This window comes from Sorex araneus, chromosome X, assembly GCF_027595985.1.
Source record: "Sorex araneus isolate mSorAra2 chromosome X, mSorAra2.pri, whole genome shotgun sequence".
Lineage (NCBI taxonomy): Eukaryota > Metazoa > Chordata > Mammalia > Eulipotyphla > Soricidae > Sorex > Sorex araneus.
The window spans coordinates 337775935-337788443 of NC_073313.1; the positions used below are offsets into that span (position 1 = coordinate 337775935).

Below are 12509 nucleotides of genomic sequence, written 5' to 3' on the forward strand. Positions count from 1 at the left end.
TAATCACTTAAGCCCCCCAGTCTCATTAGTGTGATCTATCCTGGTCCAGCACCTTTGCTCTGCCCTCCCCCGGTGGCTGCCCGGCTGCCTTGTTCGGCTTCGTTTTCAAAGATGAACTCTGTTAAATTATGGAAGCCACATTCCTATGGAAAGATCAGGAAGGTCACACTTTAATTTAACAACATGATTTCCCATCCTGCAGCCACAGAATGAGAAAGTGGCTGAGAAATGAGCCTCTCACCGAGGCAGAGGGGATGGGTCGCATGGCCAGGCTGGGTTTGCATATGGGGAAAATGAAGCCGTTCTGAATTTGTTATCAGTTCACATATTGCCCAAAATTCTGTCCCAGGAGATAGCTAGAATGGCTTTCTCTTGGAGAACCTATAAGAGACCAAAGACTGAAGGAACATTAGAGAGGAGAAGAAGGACACGAGTCCATTTTTCAAGAACACCCAAGCACACTCATTGTCATCATTTGGTGTGGGCCCCTACATAAGTCACTATAGAGAGTACATGGTGAAAAAGTACAGACATTACCTTCTGTGTCTTGCATATTTGCCACTAACGTGACCACTGCCATCACAGCCAGGCGTGGGACAGCTGCAACGGGAAAGAGAAAGTTACACCCTGTGCGTGCTGTAGGTGTGGAGAGAGTGTGAGGCAGCAGAGAAGCTGGGAGCAGGAGGAGGGGAGAAATTAGGGGACGCCTTTTATTAGCAAGTCTCAGGGGAATTAATTCCATCAGTGCAGCAGGGCATAAGCAAGCCGGCTGATGAACTCAAGTACAGTATACCCATTAAAACGCAGGCATTTTCTAAATTGCTAATGGGATACATTTTACTCATAGAACACTAACCTGAACAGCTCTTGTATGGCTGGTTCCACGGGAACTGCAGAGAGATGGAAAATAGATAAAAATTTATCATCTGTCACAAGTAGCTCTTTTCCACAGAAAATTACCCAGAGGGTGAGGTCAAAGCAGGGATCACCGTGCAGCTTCTCCGGGGTGAAGGTGACCCTGAGTGGGGCCTCCAGGGACTCAGGGAAGCTGAGACGTACCTCGGACCCCTTTGGACCGTGTGCGATGACGCTTCTCTTCGGCGTCCACCTCCATCTGGGGATAGATTAGCAGGCGGTCAGTGTCTCCATCTGCATGCAAAGGCCAGTGGTGCAGGAGCTGAACGCTGCTCAGTGAAAGGGTTTTAATCTTGCTTCACTTCAAGAAGGGAAACCCTCTACAAGGGAGTGTGGGGAGAGGGGCCAAGCTATTTAAAGGAGCTATTAAAAGTAATAAACCAGACCTTGACCTTGCAGGAAATAATCAGGAGGTGCTTGCTCTCAGTCTAACAGGGATAGAATTTGATGAACCTCGAGGTGCAACCTTTTCATTTCCTTTTAAACAATTTGATCAGAATACATCTAGGTTGAGTCTGGCTCTTTTCTTTGTACCAAAAATATATGTTTTTAAGCTTGCAGAAAAGAAAGGAGTATATGAAGTCTGTATGCATGTATATATTTGTAACCAAAAGGCTTCATCTTATTAGTTAAGAGGAGAGAAGAATTTTACCCTGGGCAATGCTCTCACTGATGTCTGTCTCTGAGGTGCAATAGCTGCCCGTGTTGGGCAAAACTATTAGGATGTTTAGACATTTGATCTTGCTAACCATGAGGCATGTCTTATACCTGAAACTTTCAAAGTATTTTCACATAGTGTCTTTCATGATTCTACTACAGTTTTGTAAAGAAGGTCTCATTATATCTGTTAAATAGATATGACTTGCCCAGAATCATTTGAATAGAAGTTATGTGTAGGGCTCATTCTCAGAGCATCATCTTGAAACAAAGGGACAAGCACATAGCCTGATGAATGACTTGTGTACTAGTAAATTTGTGCACCAAATATTAACACCATGCATGAATAATTTATACATGGAAGAATTGAGGAATAGGAAAATTCTATTCCATATAATAAGGTGCTCGTGACAGATGAGAGGCAGAGAAGATAGTTTTCATCTGGGATGTTGCTCTGGTGACTATATCCAGAGCTGTGTCCCTGGGCATAAGGTAGGTACCCTAGCTGTCCTTTGTGTACAGTTCACTTCCTTCATAGCAGATGACAGAGATCAGACTGTCAAAGAGAACTTCAGTTAGCTATTTGTGGCCATGTTAAATGTATATCAGAGAAAAGACCGGTATAGACCTGTTATTCTACCCCAAGGGCCACCTCCAAAAGCTCTATCTAGAAAAGACAGTACTGCTCACTATAGCCCAAATCTGGAAACAACCCATATGTCCAAGAATAAATGACTGCCACTCAGCTATAAGAAAAGATGAAAACATGCCACTACATGGATGGATCTGGAGAGTATCAGGCTGAGTGAAGTTAGCCAGCAGGATAGGGACAGATACGGAATGATCTCTCTTATATATGGGATATAAAGAAACACAATAAGGACACAAATAGCCAGAGGCATTTGAGCTACAATGAGAACTGGTTTATAGAACTGAACTCATCACAGTGGGGGATGGAGCAGTTTGAGATTAGTGAAGGTTGAGGGGAAACTGAGACAGTGATGGAGGGAGGTGCACTCTCAAGTAGAGGGTGGAGGGTTGGGATACTGTATGTCATGAACAATATTGTAAATCCTGGTGTCTCAAGTTTTTTTTTGGGAGAATAAAGAATATATAAAAATTAAATAAAATTGTCTCCCTGAATTCACAAAAACAGATCCATTTTTATAATAATTGCAATTGAACTGATAACAAATTTAACATATAAGATTACAGAAAAAAATGAAATAAACCCTGGTGGTTGGGCAGGGATATAACTCTGAGGGATGAAACATATGCATTCAGGAGTCTGCACAGTTAAGTATTGTAGAGAGTTGTCATCAGATGCCCGAGGGCTACTTGTGAGTTCCTTCAAGTAAATAAGTAGAATAAACCATTGGTTGGGGACTACTCTCCACTAAATCTCATGAGTTATGCAAGGTCTCATGAGTTATATTGGCAGTTTATGATTCACTATTTGTAAATTTGTGTCAGTTGACCACCAAATATTTATATCTTAGCAGTGTTACTTAGTATTTAATGGTGACTATGTTTGCAAGAGATGAAATACATAAGAAGATCACTCAAAGGACTCATGGACATGCATTGCATGTAGGAAGCCTAGATTTTACTCCACACACTACATGATCCCCTGTAACTAAATTGGAATTAGCCCTTGAGCATCACAGGGTATGCCCAAGAAACAAAATTTGTTTTATTTAAAAAACACATGTAATAAAACTGATTTACTAACTAGTTTAATTTATTATAAGAACCCAGTTTATTGAACAACCTTAATAGTCTGTGTTTGATTTTGTTTTGTTTTGTTTTGTTTTTAGGTCAAACCTGGGGGGGTCACTTAAGACTTTACTCCTCACTCTAATCTGGGTTACTCCTAATGGTGCTCAAGAGACCATATGCAATGCCACAAATTGACCTGGGGCCAACAATGTGCAAGACAGTACCTTCACCCTGTTTCATTCCTCTGTTTAATAGTTATTAAGGGGCTACAGGCTATGTGTCTTTCCAGTTATTGTATGTGGCAGAAATAAGGTTTTCAGAAAAAGAAGCCAATATATGGTGGCTCACTGAGGTGAATCTTTGCAGCAAAACTGTGATTCTGGAGAATTTTGTATGTGTACAAGGAAGAGATGACTTTAGTTTTCCAGAAAGAGATGCTGAAGAAATGAACAAGGCTAAGGTAGCAAATTCAATTGCAGGGCAGATAACCAGCAGGTAGAGGAGGCAGAACAAGGTCATGGACACAGGATTGAGGGGCAGATGTGCTACTAGTGAGGGCCACACAGAGAGAAGGATGGAGAGGGATGCCCTTGATGGTCCCAGGGACAGTGGCAGGGTACTCTGAAGACCTTAATACTGGGGTGGGGAGAGCTCACAGGGGACTGAGTGGCTATAGAACCACAGATACCTCAGAAACATTTGGTAAGAAATTAAAGTAGCAGTTGTCTGAGAGAGCACAGGGGAACAGGGGGAAGGCTGGAGCTCAGGAGACACTACTTATCTGAGAAGAAAAGCTGGATAGTCATCTCCTCAGGTCTCTGTCCAGTTTCTGGATCATACTTTTACTTGTTGGGTGAAGGGAATGAACTTAAAAACCATTTAAGAAGAATCAACATAAACCAATCAATATCTTATTGAGCCCCTTCGCTCTATCATTTCCCTCTGATTTAAGTACCTACTGGGTAAATCTGCTATAAAAGTCAAGAGCAACCCTGGTTGCTGTAAAATGCAACAGCAACACATCAATACTCCAGAATTACAATACCATTTGGAAAATTTCTGCAAACACAGTAAAATGTTGGCATTGCATAGGGGATCAATGTGGCAAGAAGTGTGTTAATGGTCAGGAATCAGGGGTAATATAGAAAATGCTGGTTAAACTCTCTGGAAATAGTGTCTTTTTAGGTACACTCTGCCTGTGTCCTAGGAAGTGGTGCACAAAGATACTGGGTGCAATCTGATGAAAACCTTTGTGATGAGGATGGAAGTTGAAAAATATTCGCAATGTGGCTGTGGTCATTGGAAGTTTAAACTGAATATATACAGTCTGTGAGGGGATGTGAAATGAGAATCTTCCTGGGTGAATTGGGATTTGGGTTGGGTTCTTTGGGTTAATGAGACTTTTAGGTGGCCAGAGTGGGGTGGAGATATTCCAGGTAGGGGGAATAGGCTATGCAGAGACCCTGAGGCTTGCAGATGCAGCGTTACACTTCAAGGGACCCAAGAACCGGCCATTCCAAGGACTCCCTTCAGTGGTAGATTGGAGCTTTCTAGCAGAAACAGGGGCTGGTGCAATCTCCCTGCTGGGGCCACTGCCTCACTCATACACATGTTGTATCTGAGAATGGACATGTCTATGGATATGTATGCCTGACTGTGGTTTAGAACTTGTCACCAGAATCATAATGAGGCTAGGTTTTCTTGGTAGGCATTAAATTGGAAAACTTGGGCTCATTAGCTAATTGCTTATATGGTCGATTAAAAATTGTTTTATTTTTTTACATTTGATTTTAATTCATTTTACCACAGAGGGGGACAATATTAAACTTTCTCCCAGATGGGTAGCTCATTCTGCCACCAATCATTCATTAAGTAAAACTAAGTCATCCCCTTTTCTTGCGGTTAAATTTTCTGAAAAATAGTCTATTTTGACCATTCTATGCCACTTTATGCAGTGTTAATCCTGTTTGGATTTCAGGGGCTCATGATATATTTTTCTCTCTGGTCAACAAGACACCTTTACTGTGAGGATTACATGAGATAATTTATTTTTAAAACTGTCTAGCACTGCACCGGCATGCAGTTAGCACAAAGTAAATGGTGGCTCTCTCTTCTTTCTCCACCAGCTAACGGAACCTTGAACTAAAGCAGCAAAACTCTTGGAAACTCTGTTCTTGCAGAAGTGTCTGAAAATGTGCAAACTGCCAACCAACTACAGATTAAACAGAAGGTGCAAAATTCAAGGTCTATAATGTCATATCTAAAATTTCTTTTTGCTTGTTTTTGGGGGAGCCACATTCAACTGTGCTCAGGACTTACTCCTGGTTCTGTACTCAAGCATTACTTCTTTTTTTTTTATTTTATTATTTTTTAATTTATATATTTTATTTTATTTTATTTTTTTTTTTGCTTTTTGGGTCACACCTGGTGATGCACAGGGGTTACTCCTGGCTCTGCACTCAGGAATTACTCCTGGCGGTGCTCAGGGGACCATATGGGATGCTGGGATTTGAACCCGGGTCGGCCGCGTGCAAGGCAAACGCCCTACCCGCTGTGCTATCTCTCCAGCCCCTTTATTTTATTTTTAATTAATTTATTTTTAATTAGAGAATCACCGTGAGGGTACAGTTACAGATTTATACACTTTTGTGCTTATACTTCCCTCATACAAAGTTCGGGAACCCATCCCTTCACCAGTGCCCATTCTCCACCACCCGTAAACCCAGTGTCCCTCCCACCCTCCCCAATCCCATCTCCCCCCCACCCCACCCTGCCACTGTGGCAAGGCATTCCCTTCTGTTCTCTCTCTCTAATTAGCTGTTGTGGTTCAAGCATTACTTCTTGAACCATAACCATATGTGGTTCTCAAGATTGAACTGGGGTCAACAGTGTAAAGCAAGCATTCAACCTCCTGTTCTAGCTCTCTGACTCTTTGAGCTTTCATTTTTTTTAAGTTCACATCTAAAAGTGTATGATCTAAGTCCAATCCTCTACCCTCACTCACACACATGTCCAATAGCACATTCCTTCCTCAAAAAGCCTTTCTTCCTCTTTCTTGGTCCTCATTCCTGCTGCCATTTTGAAAAAAAAATCTGATTTATCCTGAAGCTTTCTGCCAACTGGAGACTAACAGGTAAACTGGCTTTTTAAATTTCTTCTTCTGGTAGGTCTGAGATCCAAGTGAAGCAGTTCTATTCAGTGACAACACTGATGAGTTTTTCTAATCTATTTTCATTCTGATTTTCTCTGCATCAGGATAAAGTTAATCCCTACCATCATTGCTTAGGTTTTGAACTTCCTCTGTGGTACTTTAGATTGATAAAAATTAAGCTGAAAGTATTGCTTAGCACTGAATCATTTTTTAAATTTTTGGTGATTGAGCTCGAACTCAGCATTGAATCTTTTATTTTGAATTCTAATATTAGGCTATATATTTTTAATAGAAGCCCTAATTTGTCTTATTCTTAAATTTTGAAGACATTTATTCTTGTTGTTGTTGTTGTTTTGCTTTTCAGGTCACACCTGGCGATGCACAGGAGTTACTACTGGCTCATGCATTGAGGAATTACTCCTGGCGGTGCTCAGGGGACCATATGGGATGCTGGGAATGGAACCTGGGTCAGCCGCGTGCAAGGCAAATGCCTTACCCTCTGTGCTATCAATCCAGCCCCTGAAGACATTTATAATCAACAAAAGATACCACAAAGAATTTCTGAGGAAAATAAGTGCAATTCATATTTGGAATCAGATACATTATTTATTATTTTTATCTTCTTTTCTGTTCTTTCCCTATAAAACTACTACTGTTATCACTTGGAGTCTTAGAGAAGATAACAGAATAATAGACATATTAAAAAAAAACCTTTACAATTTAGTAAAATTTCATCTAGCCCTTGACTGCTACATTCTCATCTTGAAAGATCCCAGGCATGAGCTGGAATTATATTTTGTATCTAAAGCCCTTGGTGTCCTCCCTAACCCTTAAGCTTCTAAGTTCTAAACCTGCACCAGTAACCTCCTCCTCCAGCAGGAACCCATAGGGGAACAATGGGATCCCAAACTCCCGGGTCACAGTTCAACTTGATGGAGAGTCATTGTCATTTCTTAATTATTCAGGAGTCAGTTCTCCTTTTGGTCTGACCCACCCTCACTGTCCCCTCTTGTGAGCCCGCCTGTGCCTTCTGACTGCTCCTGAACACTTTCTAGACAGAAGGAAAAGTCAACTGAAGTTTGATTTGTAAAGTTGTATAAATGGTCCAGAAAGTCTGGGAAAAGGAAGTGATGAAGAGAAATCAGAAGTCTGGCAAAATGAAGGGTGTGGATCCAACTGCTTGCAGGTGGTTTTTTTGGTCATCTTTCATTCCCAGAAGCTTCTGTCTCCCGGGTAACTGGGGTGAACCCCACACCCAGAGCAGCTTCATGCAACAAAAACAGCTTCCTGTCTTAATTCAAACTCATAAAAATTTTGACTCATAAAAATCCATCTGTGAAGATTTGCAAGAACCAGGAATTATGTATTGCAGTCATCCTTGAAGAGTGCTTTTAAAGAGTACTATTAAAATTTAAAACTATTTTTAAAAAGATGACAAAATGTTCTGCTTTTTAATGAATATAATATAGGACAAATGTTAAAAATTTAGGATTAATATTCATATTAAAAAGAAGAGCATTTTTATTAAATGTTGTTGCATAAAAACTAGATAGGTTTAGAGCTCATAAAATGATATTATGAGGAAATAAGATAATGAGAAATAAAATTTATACAAATACATAAAACTTTATATATATTTTATATTAAAATTTGTGACAAAAACTACTTTATATATATTTTATATTAAAATTTGTGACAAAAACTATTTTGGCAGAGCAAAGAGGAAGGTGCAGCTGAAGGCTGGTTTGATTTCTCCATGGTAGTCTGAAAGTAAAGCCACTTTTTCAGGACTCAGGAACAAAGATGGAAAGTACAAATAGATGATTTTGTGGGTACTATTTGTTTCCGGAAAATTCAGGATAATAGAAATGAGCATATCCACATTTCATTTGAATTGGGGTGGAAGGAATATTTTTAAAGAAATTGGTCAATAAGTATTTAGGAAATTCTAAAAAGTGACAAAAATTAAAAATCTATATTTTTAGACATTTGGCATTTATGGAAGATACAATACTTTTTATGCTTGAATTACCAAATTGGATTCCTAGTATGCTCTGTACACAGCACCTTTGAATGTGGTACTGGTGTCCTCCAGCCCTGATGGCCCAAGAGCGCCACATCTTCAAACTGTATTGTCAGGATCACCTGCACAGTTAAGAATCACTAGCAGTGAATCATCATCCCTGAGTACTACTGAAGGACTCCCAACCCTGTAACAATAACAAAAAAATCCAAAAATGTATATGGCACTTACACTTTAATATAACCTATTCTTTGGGAAATCTTCATTTGGGAAAAATTTGGGAAACAATGCCAATCATCAGATATTACAAAGGCAGCACTGTAGCACTGTCATCCTGTTGTTCATCGATTTGCTTGAGCACCGGTAACGTCTCCATTTTGAGACTTGTTGTTATTGTTTTTGGCATATTGAATACACCATGGATAGCTTGCCAGGCTCTGCTGTGCAGGAGGGATACTCTCGGTAGCTTACTGGGCTCTCCAAGAGGGACAGAGGAATCGAACCTGGGTTGGCTGTGTGCAAGGCAAATGCCCCAGCTGCTGTGCTATTGCTCCAGTCTCAAAGGTAAAAAAGTTTGTATGCAAAATCAAGTTGAGTTTTACTCCTGCAATGGCATACTCTTCTTAAACCACATATTCATTAAATTTTCTATATATGAAAGTACCAAAGGACAGCAATTAAGTTCTGATATTTAACTATGAGTCAGGAGAACACAGGGCAAATATTTAAATCTGTATTTACCTGTACTTTGCTATGGTGTTGAGAAACTTAGGAAAGCACTCCATCAGAATGATGTGGCACACCTTATCTACAGAACTGGAAGGTAGTTTAAGTGCTGTGGGCAGTGCAACCATGTTTTCAAAAAAAAAAATAGAGACACATAGTATGACAACTAATCTTTATGCCATTGGGGGTGGATAAGAAGCAATATGTAGGATAAAACTTTAGAGCCGAATAACTGGATTTGTCAGAAATTTGGTCCATATTGCATAGCTAGATAGGACAATTAAAAATCAGAACAGCCTTGAACATTTTAGGACACACACTTGCTCTCACAGTTCAAGAGCATACAGCTGAAGTAATGCAAAAATCCAAGTACTATCATGAAAATACTTCTGAGCAGCAGAGACCAAACACTTAAATAGACTTCTGGGGCATGTTTGAAACTTAACAATTTAAACACAATGCAACAAATCCTAAGAAAATACCAATCTACAAAATGATGGGTTGCAAAAAAAGCATCCCATAATAGCTTCAGAGAGGAAATGTATCACTTCCACACAGCTGATTTTAAAGAGTGGGGCAACTGGGGACACAATGCATCTGCATAGAGGCCACCACACCTTCTGAACTCCGTGGATTGACATTGCCTCTGCACATCAAGACGTGTGTGTGTGTGTGTGTGTGTGTGTGTGTGTGTGTGTAGAAGGGGTATGGGATGAGGGAAGGGGTAGGCAGGAGGGAGAGGGGGGCTGGTCAGGAAGCTCACCAGAGGCGAAGGGACATCTTTTGGGCAGGTAGTTGTGTGCCAGTAAGGTGCCCAGCACCTCATAGACATACATGAATTCTGACTAAGTGAGTGAAGGAATGAAAGAATTACTGACAAAAGCTCATTGTAGTCAGCTACAGTTTAGATAATTATTTCTTAAAAATTTATTACTAAAAAAATTAAAAAGCTGCTGAAGAACTATCTACCTCACGCAGCCAAATATGTCTGAATGTTTCCCACATGATGGGAGCATGGGGACAGAAGTTAGCCATGGAAAATCAGAGGTGAGCCCATTGGCTGCATCCACTCAGACATCAAGTAAGAAAGAAGTGAACAAAGGAGGACATGCAAGCTAGGTAGCTGATTGGCTAGCTGGCTTTCCCCCAACAACTGTCTCCATCAGATGGGTAGGTGGAATTTCAGAATGTGAAGTTGGGCATGTGCAACAGGTTGGAAACTAACTTTCTCCTAAGTGCCAGCTCATTCACCTGTGGAGTTAAGAAGTCCGAAACCATCCAAAGTGAAAAATCCCATGGCAAGAAGGAGTCAGCCACTCACCAAGCCTTTCAGTCAGCTTTATCCATGTGGGTCCTTCTGACCCTACGAAAACTGTCTGACTGTTTTTTATAGACTGGGAAGAAATATTTGAATTTACCTTCCTTCTCCTTGTTCCTTATGGACCAACTTGTCCCAAAGGTTTTTTTTTTTAAATTAAAAGTTGATGCCATTCTTTTCTGTCCCATGTGAGTTAAGCAATGAGCTGTTGCTTGGTCACAAGAGACCATGGGCAGCTTCCAAAGAAGCTACTGCCTTCCTAAGTGCAAGTCTCAACTACCGTGGAGCCTGGAGACCCAACAGAACGTTTGAAATGGGTCAGGGCAATCAAGGCACTGCTGATATTTTGACGAAATGGTTGATTTCATTCCAGTAAAGAATGAAGTGTCAATTATTATATTTATAAAAATTCTGCCTTTCAGTCGGTCTATTCTAAATGTGGAAAGGCACCCGAGACAGCTGTGAGGGTAGTTCTAGGAGAAGTGCCATAGGGAGGGAAGAATATAGGCACACAGGTCATGGGCTAGTGGGACGCAAGAATTGATCAAAATATACAGGACCAGGAATAATGGGGAGTCAGACCCCATCCTGTCTTTTCTTTTAAAGGGTTAATAGTTGAGCGATGAGGCTTATTTTGTGCTGAATTATTGAAATTGTTCTTAGGACCCTGCAGACAGGTAGCATAACACCTGACCTGCCAGTTCTTCATTTGAGGGGCTCAAGGTCTCAGGCTAATCTCTGTCAGCTGCTATTCTTCCTCTGGTGTCTGAGGAGACATTAGTAAGGTAGTAATGTAGGTGACTCAAGTGTGACATTTACACATTGTGTGAGGCTTACAAAGTAGCAGTTATAAATCCCAGCTCTCTCGTGTGCCATTTCTGAAGACCATCCCCAGTGGGTAGTTGATAAAATGAATGGGTTGGTTTTACAGGAGAACCTTGTTGGGTGCCTGGTATGTGAGAGAGGATAAGAGATATTGTTGTTTTCTTCTCAGTTTGAGGTGTTGTATGCTTGCTCAGGGGGCAGAGAGAATCTATACACAACATCCAATCTACTGATGTATATAACTAGACACACTGAAACTATTCATTATATAGGACCCTCCACTTCCCTCCAGGACACTGTCAAAACTGTTTTCTTCCTTGATCACCAAAAATAACTGGGGCACATAGAATATTATTAGCCATAGACATATAATGAAAAGTACTGATATACATGGAGGTTATATTAGTGGTGTAGGATTACACACGAGTGTTAAGGGAGAATTTTACCCTGAGAAATGTACTTTAAGCATGCATTTGTATAAAATCAAAAGTCTGTAGTATGGAATATGCATTCAATGCTACAACTCAGGCTAAGATAATGTCCTGCAAAGAAGCAAAGTCATTGGTGTTCTTGATTCATTCCAGACTGGCATGTCAACTGTAGAGATAGAAAACAGCACTGCTCAAGCAGGATGATGGGTGACTATCATGTGTTGGGTAGAGAACTCATCCTGTGTAGAGTGATAGGTAACTGTCATGTATTGATTAAAAAAACACAGCTACATAGGATGATGTGTTGGGTGGAAAATGCCTTGTGTAGAATGCTGAGGTACCACCTGGGTTGTGGAAAAGGAGTCTAAGAGATAATAGAAGTTTAATCTATTTTGAGGCTCCTCCACCAGAATAAGACATGTCCACACTGTCCTCTGTGAATTATGACTACTTTTTTCATTATAATAAATAAAACTGTAGTCACCCAAGAGTTTGTCATGCATAGTTGATGAATGTCTTCAGGTCACTCTTTCAATAATCAATCTCTTTAAAACTATTTACTTTACAAAGAATGGACTTCTTGCAATGATGCAACTTCTGGCAGAAATTTCTCTGGACTCAGTTACTAAAATACTAAAATACAGAAATTCAAAACCTCATGGCCGCTATTGTGGCCACACGACCTCATATCTCTTCATTCTCAGCAATGGAAAACAAATTATCAAATGTTTCCTTTGAATTTGG

General features: G+C 40.3%; 1 protein-coding gene across 24 annotated transcripts in view; it reads right to left on the minus strand.

The window, feature by feature from the left end:
• MYT1L (myelin transcription factor 1 like) overlaps positions 1–12509 on the minus strand; it is a 513839-nt gene that overhangs the window by 176920 nt on the left and 324410 nt on the right. For all 24 annotated transcript variants that reach the window (XM_055120044.1, XM_055120037.1, XM_055120036.1 and 21 more), the window contains 3 exons: positions 1060–1114; positions 857–890; positions 538–600 (listed from right to left, as the gene is read on the minus strand). In XM_055120044.1, the coding sequence (XP_054976019.1) occupies positions 538–600; positions 857–890; positions 1060–1114 (152 nt within the window). The remainder of the gene's footprint in view (positions 1–537; positions 601–856; positions 891–1059; positions 1115–12509) is intronic.